Source organism: Podarcis raffonei, chromosome 7 (genome assembly GCF_027172205.1).
Source record: "Podarcis raffonei isolate rPodRaf1 chromosome 7, rPodRaf1.pri, whole genome shotgun sequence".
NCBI classification, from domain to species: Eukaryota; Metazoa; Chordata; class Lepidosauria; order Squamata; family Lacertidae; genus Podarcis; species Podarcis raffonei.
Window position 1 is genome coordinate 23,521,441 of NC_070608.1, and position 16,497 is coordinate 23,537,937.

A 16,497-nucleotide genomic window follows, 5' to 3' on the forward strand; every position below is an offset into this window, starting at 1 on the left:
CACTTGCTACCTGAGATGTCAGGGATCAACCACATTGGAGGATTTTAAAAGCAGGATGTATCCGTGGAGGACAGGTGAGAGAATCAAGCATTTGAAGTATCCCACCCACTCCGGTCCTCCAAAGCCTATGTAGGATATTCTGTTCTGGGTGGACTGAATGTGAGAAAAGACAAGAGAATTGCCATCCTGAACTTGCTTACTTGGAAGTGTGCCCCATTGATTTCTGGGATCTTATTTTAAAGTAGGGGTTGGCAAATCTATCAATGTTGGTTTCTCTCTGTTTCATATTTTTTCAAACTTAAGTTCAGTTCTCCATGTTTCCACATCAGTTTGGGTTTTGTTTTTTTAAAACCATTCATGAAAATTGTATTACACACCTTTTTGTATGCAATTTACTCATTTTTACAAAGCAATTTTTTGTATACTATTTTCATAAATATATGCATTCTTATGCATGCTTTTCCCTAGCCTAAGCATTTTTGTACACATTTCTTGACCGGAGAACAGCATTGCAAAATTCGGATTGTAAATTCAGAAGGATAGCTTTGTTTCAGCTCACATATTGTTTAAAAAAAGAGCAAATAGGTTGTTTTTTTTGTCTTTGTATGCAAGCTGAATTGAATTTCTCCTTCATCCCTACTTCCAAGTAGGTGTGTTGTGCTTTAAAATTTCGTTCTAAAGTTAGAATCTTAACGCACACCTGGGAATTAGGGCCTAACAACAGGGGACATAAAATGCATTGTCCATAGCACTCTCTCTCTCTCTCTCTCTCTCTCTCTCTGTGTGTGTGTGTGTGTGTGTGTGTGTTTAATAGGAAGGCCAAAGTCTGTTTTGAATTGGAAACACAGCACACATGGATGGGAGGTTGGACTTTTACCTCCAATTTACCTGGGGAAAGAATATTCCCCATTCTACAAATAGCAACAGGAAGACGCTCCCATTGGCACCAATGGAAGCTTTCTTTCATGTTGCTAATTGCTACCCCAAGGAGTGATTTTTGTCTGCATTGTGGTGGGGAAGATAAACGTTAAACTTCTGTCTGGATGTTGTGATTCCAATTCAAAGCAGCCCCTGTGTTTACTATTAAGTAGAAATACCTCATACAATATTTCCAGGTGATGCTTTTAACATTAAACGTAATCAAGCCCTAGGCTCCACTGATATCAGTGGGACTTACCTATAGACCCTGAACAGGTTTATTTGGAAGTACTCTTCATTGTAGTCATTTGGATTAATTATCCAGTTAACAGACACAATTCAGAAAGTAGTGTTAACATTTAATTCTTCAGAACATATATAATAATTAAGAATCAGAACCGCCCCCGGGGGATGTATAACTCCTCTTGAAGGAATCAGCTCTGCAAGAAGTGCCACGTGTGAACTATGTAATATTGACTTTTATATATACCGTATTTTTCGCCCTATAGGACGCACTTTTCCCCCTCCCAAAATGAAGGGGAAATGTGTGTGCATCCTATGGGGCGAATGCAGACTTTTGCTGAAGCCTGGAGAGCGAGAGGCGTCGGTGCGCACCGAAACCTCTCGCTCTCCAGGCTCCAGGAAGCAACCCGCAAGCCTTGCACGCCCGGGGGGAGTTCCCCCAGGCGCGCAAGGCTTGCAGGCGGCAGCCTGCAGCGCGGAGGACGGGGCACCCTCCGGAGGACATCCCGTGCTTCGCGCAGCTGTCCGCAAGCCTTGCGCGCCCGGGGGAACTCCCCCTGGGCGCGCACAGCTTGCGGGTGGCAGCCTGCAGCGCGGAGCACGGGGCGCCCTTTGGAGGACGCCCAGTGCTTCATGCAGGTGTCGGCAAGCCTTGCGCACTGGGGGGAACTCCCCCCGGGCGCGCAAGGCTTGCGGGTGGCAGCCTGCAGCATGGAGCACGGGGAGCCCTTCAGAGGACGCCTCGTGCTTCGCGCAGGTGTCCGCAAGCCTTGCGCGCCCGGGGGGAGATCCCCCAGGGTGCGCAAGGCTTGCGGCCGGCAGCCTGTAGCGCGGAGCACGGGGCGCCCTTTGGAGGACGCCCCGTGCTTCGCGCAGGTGTCGGCAAGCCTTGCGCACCGGGGGGAACTCCCCCCGGCGCGCAAGGCTTGCGGGCGGCAGCCTGCAGCACGGAGCACGGGGCGCCCTTCGGAGGACGCCCCGTGCTTCGCGCAGGTGTCCGCAAGCCTTGTGCGCCCGGGGGGAGATCCCCCAGGGCGGGCCTGGCTTGCGGGCGGCAGCCTGCAGCGCAGAGCACAGGGTGCCCTCCGGAGGACGCCCGTGCTTCACGCAGGTGTCGGCAAGCCTTGTGCACCGGGGAGAACTCCCCCGGGCGTGCAAGGCTTGCGGGCGGCAGCCTGCAGCACGGATCACGGGGCGCCCTTTGGAGGACGCCCGGTGCTTCGCGCTAGTGTCCGCAGCCTGCTGCCCGGCGCGTGGGGCGCCCTGAAGCAGAGCGCCCCTCGCGCCGGGCAGACATTGGCCAGCCCCACAAGCTCGGGGGACAGCTGGGAGGCGCAGCGCCGCCATCCCACTGTTCCCCAACCTGGTTTTGGGGGGGAAATAAAAGGGGAAAATTTTTTCCTTTATTTCCCCCCCAAAAAAGTAGGTGCGTCCTATGGGACGGAGCGTCCTATGGGACGAAAAATACGGTACTTCAATGATGTGTAATTCTTAAGATGATAATATGTTATGGTTGCTTGTTGATTCTTCAGAAAAGGTTATAAATCAAATTTTTAAAAAGGGAAATAAATTAAAAACACAATCCAGCAAACTAGCACACTTACTAAAATATTCTCTATCATTTCACCTACAGTGCAGACTTCATAGTCAAAATTTACATTTGTCTTGGCTCCGGCTGGCCAAAATCTTCAAACCTAAGTGTCAAAACTTGGGGCACTGATGCCTGTTGTAACATTTCAGAATAAATTCCCTTGATTTTGTTTCAAAATGACAAGAGCCTCTGAGGTAATGGACTTCATTAAGTGCTTTGTCCCTGTGGAAATACTTGGCTCTGCGCAACAGCACCAAGTTTTAGTGAGGGGCGGATGAAAGGCGCATAATTAAAAAATGTAAGATGGTCAGGATAAAAACATTTCATGATCTCAGCAATTGCAGAAAAATGCTGTCCCAGCACAGCGTAAGTTTCAGATGTGCATTATGAGCCCATGGCTTAATTCCATTCAAATGTGGGTTAATCTTCGAATGTTAACCACTACACTAACAATTTTAATAGCCAATTATTTGCAAGAGGATACAATAAAAGATAGAGCACGTATTGGAAATACATGTATTACAGTGGCAGCGCTTTTACGTGAGCTCTCCTTCTGCCAGCATGGAACACATGACTCAAGCTCTTTTCAATTAAGTGTGATTTATGGTGAACCCCAAGGAGCTGTGCAATCAACTAACCCTGGAAATGTAAACTACTTCTTTTCTTTTTTGGAAAACTTCACAAAAATTGGGTAGCAATAACTTCTATTTCCCCCCTTCCATCTGTAGCTGTGGAAGAACAGCACGTATTTTTGGTTTGACCTGCAGGATTATCACCAGCTTTTCTATCAAGAAACCATCCATCCTTTCAAAGTGGGCCAGCAAGCTCAAGTAAGTCATAAATATAGAGTAAGACTGCTTCCAAGTATGTCTGTCCCCAAGGAAATTATTCTGGAGTCACTGTCAGCAAAAGATGCTTTAAATGGTTTCTGTAGATGATCTAAACATTAGCTGGGCATGGTGTTTGCTCAGATATGTATCTGGGCTCCAGGCATTTTGTGTAATTCTTGTGCAGTCGCTGTGCTGCTTGTTATTTGGAAATAGCACACTCTTATATTTCTGCATCAGTGAAAAAGTCAGAGTGGTTGAATAATAATAATAATAATAATAATAATAATAATAATAATATAATTTATTATTTATACCCCACCCATCTGGCTGGGTTTCCCCAGCCACTCTGGGCGGCTTCCAACAGAATATTAAAATACAATAGTCTATTAAACATTAAAAGCTTCCCTAAACAGGGCTGCCTTCAGATGTCTTCTAAAAGTCTAGTAGTTGTTTTTCGCTTGGACATCTGGTGGGAGGGCATTCCACAGGGTGGGTACCACTATCGAGAAGTCCCTCTTCCTGGTGCCCTGTAACTTGGCTCCTTGCAGCGAGGGAACCACCAGAAGGCCCTTGGCACTGGACCTCAGTGTCTGGGCTGAACGATGGGGGTGGAGACGCTCCTTCAGGTATACTGGTTATTAGGTCCAACAAGGCCTCCCCCATTTCTGTAGCACAGGCTTCAACAGTTAAATTTATGCCTTGAAAGTATGTCCTTAGTTAGTCCCTGTTGAAATGGAGCTTCAGTAGCCATTACTGCATTTCCTTGCACCCATTTTGAGTGAGAATGTTGTCAATTACAAGCACGATAATTAAAAGGGAGTGGGGGTCATGATTAAACCAGCCTTCCCAAAAGCTTGATCCCCTGTGTGGTTGAACTCCATGATCCTAGCCCCAGCCAGCATGCTGGTCATTGATCAAGAAATATGAGACAGATGAAGACATCTGGTCGTGTCAATGCAAGTGTACCATGGTGTTTCTTCTTTCTGTGCTCACTTCCATTTCTCACTTCTATGCCTTGCTTCCACAATGTACTGTGCTTAACATGCAAGTGGTCCTGAGCCATTTAAGGCTTTATAGGTCAACACCAGACATGATGCTGACAATTAACTTGGAACCTTTTGCATGCAAAGCAGGTGTTCTGTCACTGAACTAGAACCCTAGTCTGCCTCTCTGAAGAAACATTCCATTTAGCCATCATGCTTGTTTAATTATTTTTTTTAATATTGTGTAAGTTAGACCTGTCAACCTTAGTTCAAAGAAGGAAGGAAGGAAGGAAGGAAGGAAGGAAGGAAGGAAGGAAGGAAGGAAGGAAGGAAAGAAAGAAAGAAAGAAAGAAAGAAAGAAAGAAAGAAAGAAAGAAAGAAAGAAATTTTGTTAGTACAATTTCAATACTGCTTTAAACTTGGGCATTTGGAGCATATGCCCGGCAGTGCATGAGTATATGTTGAAGCTGTGACTTTCCTCTGACTCTTTTTCTCCTTCTTAATCTCATTTCCATGCTGGGCCTGGTGGTGACAGCAGAACATTGCACAAAGAGTGTAACTAGGAAATTGCAGAAAGCGATATCCGCATGATCATTAAAAGCAAATACATCAAAATGCAATATGTGAAACTGTTCCATTAGCATAACTAACAACCCAAATGTAACATAGCAAATCAACACATGTGCGGCAACATTTGGTATCATTCTTGAGTTTGCTTTTTATGGCAGCATGATCATATATACCAAATGATACCAAATATATATAACACGATTGGAACGCAGATGAGTCTCAAGCTGCATCCAATCAAGAAAAGAGGCTGCTTTTGGTCACTGTGCTTTTCCAAACTCTGCCCTCACCATTGGCATGGAAATTAATATGCTTATTCTGATTATGCCCATGAACAAATGAGGGGAGATTTGAAAAGCATATTGTGTTCTTTGTGCTTCTATTTCAAACATTTATTACTACTCAGTGCTATGTGTATTCTGCAGTTTTCTGATGATACAGTAAATGACATTGGAGGCAGAATTCATCAATCTTGAGAATTTCCCTTCGTTGAGCAAGTTTCTACCTCAACTCTGTTCAAAGATAAGCTTGAAAATGGTTATCAGAAGTGGGCTTCAATAGAATGTTCTGTGGTTGGGGGGGGGGATACTGTTCTGTGAGCTCTTTAGCCCTCCCCTTGAATAGCAGAAGCAGAATAAATTGTCCAAATTAACCAAATGCATGCAAAGCAGCCCAATTCACATAAAATATATGTATACCAGCTCCTGCATACCAGCTCCGGCATAGAATTACCTTGGTGCAGTTGGTAAATATTTAATGGAGAGGCGCTGTGGGTTAAACAACAGAGCCTAGGACTTGCCGATCAGAAGGTCGGTGGTTCTAATCCCTGCAATGGGGTGAGCTCCCATTGCTCGGTCCCAGCTCCTGCCAATCTAGCAGTTCGAAAGCTCGTCAAAGTGCAAGTAGATAAATAGGTACCACTCTGGCGGGAAGTTAAACGGTGTTTCCGTGCACTGCTCTGGTTTGCCAGAAGTGGCTTAGTCATGCTGGCCACATGACCCGGAAGCTGTAAGCCGGCTCCCTTGCCCAATAAAGTGAGATGAGCGCCGCAACCCCAGAGTCATCTGCGACTAGACCTAATGGTCAGGGGTCCCTTTACCTTTCCTATGCACAATCCTGTTTGTTATTATTTTAGTTTGAAAGCTTTAAACTAGAACAAATTATGTGACTTGTTCCCTGGAGATATCTTAAGAGACTGACTTATCCTATTTTTATTTTTATTTTATTTTTCCACATACTGCCAACAGCTAACAACAATAAATAAAGATATCACAATACAATAATTACAATTAATATAAAAACCAGCATAGCAAAAAGTAAATAAATAAGGCACAGATAAAAGGCATGCACTGACTCTGCTGTGCTTCTAGTGCACGCTGAAAACCTATGTGTTTATCCAGGCTTTTCTTGGCTAAATTGCCAGTTACCGTTGCCCATATTGCCAGTTACTGTGGTCACTGTGAATTTTACATTTTTGTGAATTGTGCATTATAGTTCCACAGTGCTTTTATTTTGGGCATTTGTTGTCTTTGTACACCACTTTGAAATTTTAAAATATAAACTGTATCAAAATATTGTAAAATGAAATAACCAAAAGCTCCAAAAATCTATGTTAATAGTGACATTTGAAAGAGCCCACTGAAGCCAAACAATATTGACTGAAAAGCAAGAAGTCCTGGGGCAAAGCATGCCAGCCTAGAGGCTATGTACATAACTAGTTCCGGGTCAAGGTGAAGTACTTGAAGACAGAACCTCTTCTGTAGATATGAATGGGAGAAGGAAGCCAGTCTGAGCCTGGAGACCTAGGAGTAAGCAAGGCTCCCTGTCTGCTGTACTTCAATAAAGCTAGTCATGTTTGAGTATTCAGAGGATGTTTCCAAGAAAGGTAGCCCTGCTAGGCAACAACACATAGGCCGATCCAGATTTTTAGGCATTATACCACTCATGGGACGCGGGTGGCGCTGTGGGTTAAACCATGGAGCCTAGGACTTGCTGATCAGAAGGTTGGTGGTTCGAATCTTCGCGATGGGGTGAGTTCCCGTTGCTCGGTCCCTGCTCCTGCCAACCTAGCAGTTCGAAAGCATGTCAAAGTGCAAGTAGATAAATAGGTACCGCTCCAGCGGGAAGGTAAATGGCATTTCTGTGCACTGTTCTGGTTTGCCAGAAGTGGCTTAGTCATGCTGGCCACATGACCCGGAAGCTGTACGCCAGCTCCCTCGGCCAATAAAGCGAGATGAGCGCCGCAACCCCATAGTCGCTCACGCCCATAGGGGTCCCTTTACCTTTACCTTTACCACTCAAAAAGGGATGTTTGAGGAACTTGATATCTGTGAATGCCTGTGCAAAACAATCTATCCACACCTCATGTGTGGAATGAAACTTAGCTAATCCATCAGTTTTTGCACTTCTCTGAAAGTGGCAAAATAATTTGGTGTAGCTTAAAGGTATCAAACCATGCATGTAAACACATGCCTTGAGACCAAATCCACATTTAAATGCTTATTTTTTAAAGTGTTTAATTATGTATTTTAATACATTTAAAGAAATGTAGAAATGGCATTTGCCTACAGAGGAAAAATGGCAATTTGTCAGTGTGGTTTGGATTCAGCTGATTGGTGGTTATAGCAAGCCCATTTGAATATGTTGTCTGATTGGGTACAGCCTTGGAAGCTGTCTCCTGATGTCATTATGGCATCGTGCTTGACAGGTGGGCGAACTCACCCCTTGTGTCAGAGCCAAAAGGGATCTGGCCCTCTGGCTGGATCAATTCCCCACTCCACCCCACAATAGAACAAGGCGAATCAGCCTGGTGCCCTCCACATGTTAAGGATGACAACAGCTGCTATTTCTGCAACTGGCCATGTTGGCTGGGTCTGATGGAAGCTGGATTCCAACATCGTGAAGGGTACCATATTGGCTGCCCCTGCCATAAGCCCTGTCTCACAAATCTCCATGGAAAGCATTAAAGTAATTTCGTTGTCCCTGAGAGGGGGCAATGACAATAAAGATATTATTATTATTATTATTATTATTATTATTATTATTATTATTATTATTATTATTAAAGAACTTTCTATTTGGTTTGGCTTTTGGTGGTCAGGGTTTTTAGTTTATAATTGGGCACAAGGTTTTATCCTATTGTTAAATGGATGCTTTGGTGCTGTAACTTTCCTTGAGCCCTATGAATGGGATTGATTTTCTTGTACAAGCGAATTGAATGCTTCACAGGGCTTGACATTATAAAACTCATTCCTTCCTTCGAGGCTTGCATAGGACAACTTCTGCATGAACTGTGCCCAAAGCCTTTCATATGTGCTATGTGGGTGTGCTTGTTATGCCACTGAAAATAAGCACAAAATTTGATTTTTTAAAAAATAAAAAAAGCATTTATAATTTCTTTGATTATTCCTGTTCAAGCTTTGTGATATATTAAAGAAACGACAGTGCATTCCAGGGGGTTGTGTGTGTGTGTGTGTGTGTGTGTGTGCCACTGTATGCACAGCGAATGGAATGCACTGTGGTTATTTTGCTAAAAGTACATATAGTAAAGTGTAAAATGAATTGGAAAAGGAAAACGACAAACACATGTGGAAATCTGCTTGGGGCCGGAGGAAGAAATGCTATTTAGAGGTAGAAAAATGTAATGCTGTTATAGGAAATATGCTGCTGTTATGCCAGGGACAATTTTAGATGAAAAGAGCTATCACTGTTTTATGTACAGAAATTAAATTGCTTGAAAACAATGTTGACAACTTGAATTGTGTGTGTGTGTGTGCTCGCGAATATATCTCCTAACTTTTGGACATTTCATTACATTACGTGCTTAACTTTCTCATTTACTTCAAAGGAATTTAATACTTAATTCTGGTTCAACCAGGATACTTGGGAGTTTAGAAATAAAGACTCGAGGACAAGTTTTGTCTGTACTAAGCCAAGACAATGCCCAATTTACTTTCTGGGGTCAGGGTATTATACCTGAATGCTGACCTGATTTGGGAATAGGGGGAGGTGCTGGATAAATTTACTGCCTCCAGATTTTATCTTTATAAATAGTATAAAGATGCAAACACTGAACACAGTCCACATCTGGAATTTGCTTTTATATTATTGAGAAATTATATAGAGGCAATATAGGGAAATGCATTCTTCTTTTTACTGAAGAAAAAAAATCGCTGAATAAATGAAGTCTGATATGCTGTTATATGTACTGTGACTTTTCTCTGAACTTTTCAGGCGTTTATAGATACCCCATTAAAACATTTCCCCCCATGTAATGGACGGTATCATACTCTAATTGTTCAGAGCCCTATCCTGTACAAGGGGCATTTAGAAGTTTGACTACCCCAGAAAAAATCTGGAAAGCATAGATAGAGTGGGAAATAAAGTGATATTTAAAGGAGAATCTTCACCACTGAGAGTGAGAACAACATTGGCAATTGTTGCCATCATATGTTCAAACTTAGGTTTGCACCAGTAAAAAAGCTGCATTATTAAACTGTAGATAAACTACGTGGATTTGTGTGTGTGTGTGTGTGAATTGAAATTGAAAGTTGTGTGGTAGAAATATGGTTACCTGAAGTAACCATATTACTTCATATTGTATCCTGTGATCACCTCTGGCTTTGTGTGGTGCTGCAACACTTGTTGGACCATAGATGTCTGTGGGAATGTGTGTACCAGGGGAAGTGATGGAGAGGCATGCCACCTTTTATGCATAGATTGATTTTTGTTTTGTATAGTTTTGACGGTACTGTTTTACTTGCTTCTGCTTTTAACAGAAAAGTGGGATACTAATGATGACGATGACCCCTTTAAACAGGCTGGGAGAACATGTGGCCCTCCAGATGTTGATGGACTACAACTGCTATCATTCCAGACCATTGGTCTGATGCTAATAGGGGTTGGAGGCCAACATGATCTGGAGGGTCACAGGTTCCCCAGCCCTGCCCTACATACTGTCATTTCCCAGTCAGTATAAACAGTACTGAACTGGATAGACCAGTGATCTGACATTGAGTAAAGTTGATTCCTATGTTTGTGCCACTCAGACATTTGTCAGATAAGCAAAGAACCTTTCAGGAAGAGCTGTGGCTCAGTGGTAGAACATCAGCTTTGCATGCAGAAAGTCCCAAGTTCAGTCCCTGGCATGTCCAAATAGAGCGGAGCGGGACCCTTCTTTGAAACCTTGGAGAGCTGCTAAGTATTTGCTTGGTATAAGGCAGCTTCCCATGTCCCTATGTTTTTCTGCATCAGAATGAAGTACGAATATGGGTTGCTTCCAAATGGCCAGTTTATTGAGCATGTTTATTGATTTGTTTTCAGGGAGATCAGACAAGGCCAGCTATTTATTGAGCATTCATTCTGAATTGTTTGTGGGAGGGTTGGATGATGTTGTGCCTAACGAATGCTACCCCAAACTTTCCAGTGGTGGAGTCCCCTTCATTGGAGGTTTTTAAGCAAGAGTTGGATGGCCAACTGTCATGGATGCTTTAGTTGAGATTCTTGCATTGCAGGGGGTTGGACTAGATGACCCTCAGGGTACCTTGCAATCCCACAATTCTGTGATTCTATGATTCCCCTCACTTTACTTATTGGAAAAAGTATAATATTTGGGGGAAGTAGGTTTGTGGTGCAAGCGCTCCAATTCAGTGTTAATTGTGCAACCTGAATTTTCTGGAGTGCAACTGAATCCCAACCCAGCCGTCCCAGCAACAGCCTAAAAGCCCTCTAAATTTAAGCTTTTCAAGCAGCCTTGTTTGTATCAACTGCTATGCAAAAGGTCATGTTCGTAACGTAACAAAATTTAAGGATTACTGTTCTGTACAGTGCACATGAATGCCTGCAGAATGGCTTTGTAAATAATGGACACACAGCTTCCACCACTTTTCCAATGAGTAAAACAAAAAGATGACATTTGAGCTTCTAAAAACGCACACATTGGTGAGAGAACATTTCCAGCGAGGCAAGGAAAACTAACTTACTTTCTTTCATCCTTTCCTATTCTCAGCTCCTATGTGTTAATTTATGAGTCAAAGGAGAGCAATCAATTTAGCCTTGAAGCGGCCCAGCTCAGTCTGAATAAAATAGCTAATCCCCTTCTAAGAAAAAGCGTTTATAGATATTGCATTGTTTAAAATCTTTTTTCTGTTCTTTGCTAATGTAGCTTTTTTACATTTGAACAGTGTAGATCATATTAAAATTTGATGTAACTATAGCATTAATTTTCCATGACGTTTCCAAGTTTTGGTAGTATTGTTGTGTATCTGAAAATTGCATTTTATTTTGCAGCCAGGTAGAACACAATAAGAGGTGGGCTATATCATTCCATTTTGCTTTCTGTTAGCTCTACTTAGTTTTGTTAAAACAAATCTTTTAGTGTTTAAACTGCAGAGTTCCTGTGTTGTGCTAAAATAGTGTGTGTCACAAAAGCCAGCCAAGAGCAAATCCACATTGTACATTTAAAGCATATTCAATGCACATTTAAAGCACATGACTTACCACAGAGTATCCTGGGGACCTGTAGTTTCCCCTTCACAGATCTTCCATTTCTAGCAGCTTTAACAAACTTGTAGAGGAAGCCAAATATTTTTGATAAACAGCATAACAACTGACAGCAGATACTGAATTTTGGAATAATTAATAGCAGGATGAGAATAGGAAACGAGAGCTAATGTTGCAGAAAACACAAATTACAAATATGTTTTTTTTAATATTTCCCCCTTTTATATTTCATAAAATGTATACACTACTTGATTATTTAAAAACAACAACAACAACCTCAAAGCGGTTAGACAAATGAACTTATTGTGTCTGTTAGGATGACCATCTAACTGTTTGCTTCTCTTTTCACTGAACACAGTTTCTTTATGCCAATTACATTGCCCCTTCTGCTAGCATGGATATTGGACTACAACAGATCACAAAAAATGAGATTTACCAGAAAATTGAGCCACCATTTGAGGATCTTTTCGACTCAGCAGAAGAATACATTCTCATCCTTCTTTTAGATCCATGGATGAAGATGGTAGAACAAGACAGAAAAACTTATGGGCAGGTAATTTAAGGATATATGGTAAGGAGTGAGAAAGAAGTGGTATTGTTTTTAACTCACCATTGGCCCCTTCTGTTGGAATTGCTAAGCTGTTGCATCTGAAATCCCTGCATTTGGAGTCATGCAGTGTTGAACTGGTTGTTGGCTTGTGTAAGGAGGCTAGCAACCCTTAAGCTACAAAATAATTAATAGAACTTCATCCTCTTTTCCCCCCTAATTGAGTGCCGACTCTTAATTTATTGTCTGTGCCCTTAAAGCCCTGGTATTTTCTAGCATACTGGGTGTTCATTGGCTTTTTGAGGGCTCTAAGCAACTAATAAAATAGGATTTAACCTTAAGCCTGTTCATCTTCTTGCCTCGGATCCCTTGCCTGTAATTTCGATGCCCTGTGGGTCATAGATGTTGTTGTTTGTCCAGGAGAGAATGGTCATCACGCCCTTCCCAATTGTACACAGAGAGGGCTAGACAAAATTCTCCAAGACAAGACATCCAGATCTAGTTTTCTAGTGAAACTTTATTACATAGCATGACAAAAATCTCTAGTTCTATCAGGACAAGTAGTTCGCTGTTTACTGGTTTAATAATTGTTTTCTCAAAATGTATCTTTTGTACCATGAAGAACAAATAAAAACATTATTAAAGGAAGAAAGAAATCCAGGTCAGCGTGGCTAACAGGATGCTACACTGTCCAGTTTTTATTATATAGTAACAGCCGTTTGAATGTTTGGTCATCACAGGTGGGACCTGTTGCTTCTGAGCGTGCTCAGTCCATGTTGGGCTGCATTTTAGATTTTTTTGCGCCCTTTGTTTGTTTTTGTTATCATTCTGGGTATTTTGCAAATCTCAGGGTTTCCCCAAGGATGCTAATATCTACTTTTGCTTTCCTTGTTTCCTGTTTGGGCTATAATCCTGGCAGCACTAGCTTCCTGAGCTCGCTATTAAAAGGAGTGGAGTTCTCTGTGCCTCCACCATCAAGATAACTCCTCTGTACATATATGTATTTGTTATTTATCTGAAAGTTAAAACAGTATCCTGGATGAGTTTAAATAAAATTGGTGTGTTTTCCTTCTGAATGCATATATAAAATAAAATTAAAAAAACCAGTCCTTGCACAAAGCTCGCAACAACTTTATCATGCTTCCTTTTTCACTGGTGCATTCACCCCCAAGGGAGAAGCCTCAGCACCGGTGGGAGGGAATTTCCTTTTAGCTGTTTCAGCGAATCCTCTCCTTGAACCATCTGCTCCAGAGGATGCAACTTCCAGTGATATGCCTCCTAAACATCTGTCTTGTTATTGGCAAATGTGGTTCTTTTCTACCCACTGTCACTGGCAGGCTGCCTCTCCAACCCCTTCATCTTCCTTTCTATAATGTGTACTGTGCGGATGACATAAGATATTATTTTTATTAGGTGGAGCTGGTGGAAGAAACTCGACAGCTGGACTCAGTGTACTTTAGAAAGCTGCAGGCTTTGCATGGAGACAGCATTTCCAAGAAGGATGAGGTAAGACAAGCACCTATTAACAAAAACAAGCTCTTTATTTTTGCCTAGCACCAGGAGGTTAACTCTTTGTATTTCTCGGGTGGGATAACTTGTAGACACTTGTAGACTTTTACACACTGTGGCTCGGCATCACTGGCTTTTGAGGGACACACTACCCACGCTAAGGTCCAGCTCATGGCAACAAGCTACAGCATGTCATCTCCTTGGAAAACTTAGATAGGAAGTATCTCATGAGAAGTGGCCAGCCACACAAATCAGTAATAGTCATTATGCAAACTACAAAAGGAGGAGGAGGAGAAAGACAGAAACAAGGTCTATGAAAAGTCATGAGACCCAAGTGGTGTTTTGACGCATGGGACAGCCTCCATTTGCTTGCATTTCAAGTGGTGTGGATAGGCCCAAAGTCTTTACACTAGGAGAATGCACATCACTTTTACATCCAATTGTCTAGGTGGTGAGGATTAATCCATGGGGTGTTGCCTCAGAACAGGGTTCCTTAAACTTTTGCCCTCCAGATATTTTGGACTACAGCTTCCATCATCTCTGACCATACTGGATGGGACTCATGGGAGTTGTAGTCCATCTGGAGGACACCAGGTTGGGAAAGGCTGCCTTAAAGGACAGAGCCGCATCTGCTCTGAATATTTTAATCAATAGGACATACTTGATTGTAGCCTCCAGTTAGCGGTCAATGCTTTAGTTTGCATAGCACATGTTTTTTTAGGCCACTTTCATTCCATTCATTTAGAGCACCATGATACCGCTTCAAGAGCTACAAGAGTGGATTAACAACCCCTCTTCCCAGGGAAATCTGGGAATTGTAGCTCTTTGAGGGGGAATAGGGGTCTCCCAACATCTTTCAGCACCCTTAACAAACTACAGTTACCAGAATTATTTGGGGGAACCCATGACTGTTTAAAGTGGCATCTTAGTGCTCGAAATATACTGAGTGAATGTGGCCTTAGTTAGCTGATCTGGCAATCCTACTACCCTTGCTGGTGCCTTTCCCGGGAAAATCAGAGGCTCACTATGTCAGGTTCCTATTGGAAGACCGGAGAAACGCTAGAACATTAGCAGTGGCGAAGTTTTTATCGGTGGTTGCAAGAACCAATGATCCCTATCTTTAAGTCTGAATAAAATGCTTGTTTAACCTGGAGGCAAGCTGTCTGAATTGTGTATTGCTTTGTAACGATTTGTTGGGTCTCTGGACCGTAATAAAGATTGATTGATCTGGCAATCCTTCCTTACATCAGGGCCCCCATTTTAATCAGTAGTATTCTGAGGGCAGCAATTAAACTGGGCCTACCAACTTTTATTTTTCTACCACAGCGTCTACTTTCAGCCACATCCATTGCCTGCATGCAGTCCCAGAGGGTTGGCCAAGCATGAATGAGGCCCTTGGGCCAGAAATGTGAGCTAAAGGCTTTCTACAGTCACATCATAAGCCTCATCTCAGAGATAAGGAAACATTGATTTCAGCTCACATCTCCATCTTCTCTTCATCAGTGCTTGACTCCCATAGAAGCCATTTTGTAATAACTTTCGGTCGCTTGGCAGTCATCCTTGGTGGAGTGCACCCTGTATCATATCTTGATACATGTAATTGCCCCTTCATGTTTGGTCCTGAAATGCAATTCCATGGAGAAGCAGAAAACAACAGAAATCTGTAGAAAGTAGGCAGAGGAAGGCAGAGGAAAACCTATAAGGCTTATGAAAATGGGTTGTTAATTAGATTAACTAGAGTGCTTGGTACAATTCTATCATTAGGTTTCGGCTGTCAAAGAAGAGGAGATCCCATTGCATCCTGAACCTACCGTAGTCACAGTACCCCCAAGTCAAGCACTTCCTGAAGAAGCTACGTCATATAGCATTCACGACCTGTTAAAGAAGAAACTGGAGCTGGAAGCTTTCCGGACCTTCCTTGAACAGCAGTATGCAAGGTATTTTTTCCTATGGTAGTATGTCCTTGCAATGAAAGTGTGTCTTCTTAACCAGAGCCTGTGATATTTGGTATCTTGTCTCATGATAAAATTATTGCTGCAGTGACTAGATCAGCCTTCTCCAATGTAGTGCCCTTCAGATATGGCTGGGGCACATAGGTGGTGTAGTCTAAAACATCTGGGTTAGGGAAGGCTGAGCTAGTTTTTTTGCAATGAAAAAAGTCATTGCCTTCATGCACCCAGAAGGAATGAGCCTCTCAGCTATTTCTCAGAATTCCATCTCAGGAATGGGTTTTGTAGGTATGTGGTGGTGCAGGTGTATCACAGACAATGTGTTCCAATCCAGAGCCTTATGTATGCTCCCGGGTATACGTGGGGCACCTTCCACTCTCCTCTGGCCTGCTCATCAGGTCTTTCTCATTCATGTCAGTGGGGGAGGCACATGGCGTTTATATCCGCAGATGTAATTTCTCGCCAGAAAGGAAAATATAACTGAAAGGAAATATAAAAGCTGTGCAAGGCTGGTCCAAGACATTTTGCTGTCTTACTCAGCTGAAGCTTTCCATGCAGAATCCCTTCCCCTGGCTGGCTTTTCACAGGAGATTCGGGGATTATAGCCATATATTTAAAGTACTACTGTCTGAATGGCTTCCTCCAAAAAATCCTGGGATTCCATGTGTTATGTACTGAGTTGAATAGGATCCAAACTGCAGCAGTCTGATTGGTCCTAGAACAATAGGATCCAAAAGGCAGCAGTCTGATTGGTCCTAGAACAATAGGATCCAAAAGGCAGCAGTCTGATTGGTCCTAGAACAATAGGATTCAGAATGCAGCAGTCTGATTGGTTGGCAGGAACCACCCAATCATGCTC

The 16,497-nt window shown here is 42.7% G+C and overlaps 1 protein-coding gene across 2 annotated transcripts in view; it reads left to right on the forward strand.

Moving 5' to 3' along the window:
- Positions 1-16,497, forward strand: part of RGS22 (regulator of G protein signaling 22) — a 78,591-nt gene that overhangs the window by 32,732 nt on the left and 29,362 nt on the right. For both annotated transcript variants that reach the window (XM_053395528.1, XM_053395526.1), the window contains 4 exons: positions 3,481-3,582; positions 11,992-12,186; positions 13,594-13,686; positions 15,454-15,626. In XM_053395528.1, the coding sequence (XP_053251503.1) occupies positions 3,481-3,582; positions 11,992-12,186; positions 13,594-13,686; positions 15,454-15,626 (563 nt within the window). The remainder of the gene's footprint in view (positions 1-3,480; positions 3,583-11,991; positions 12,187-13,593; positions 13,687-15,453; positions 15,627-16,497) is intronic.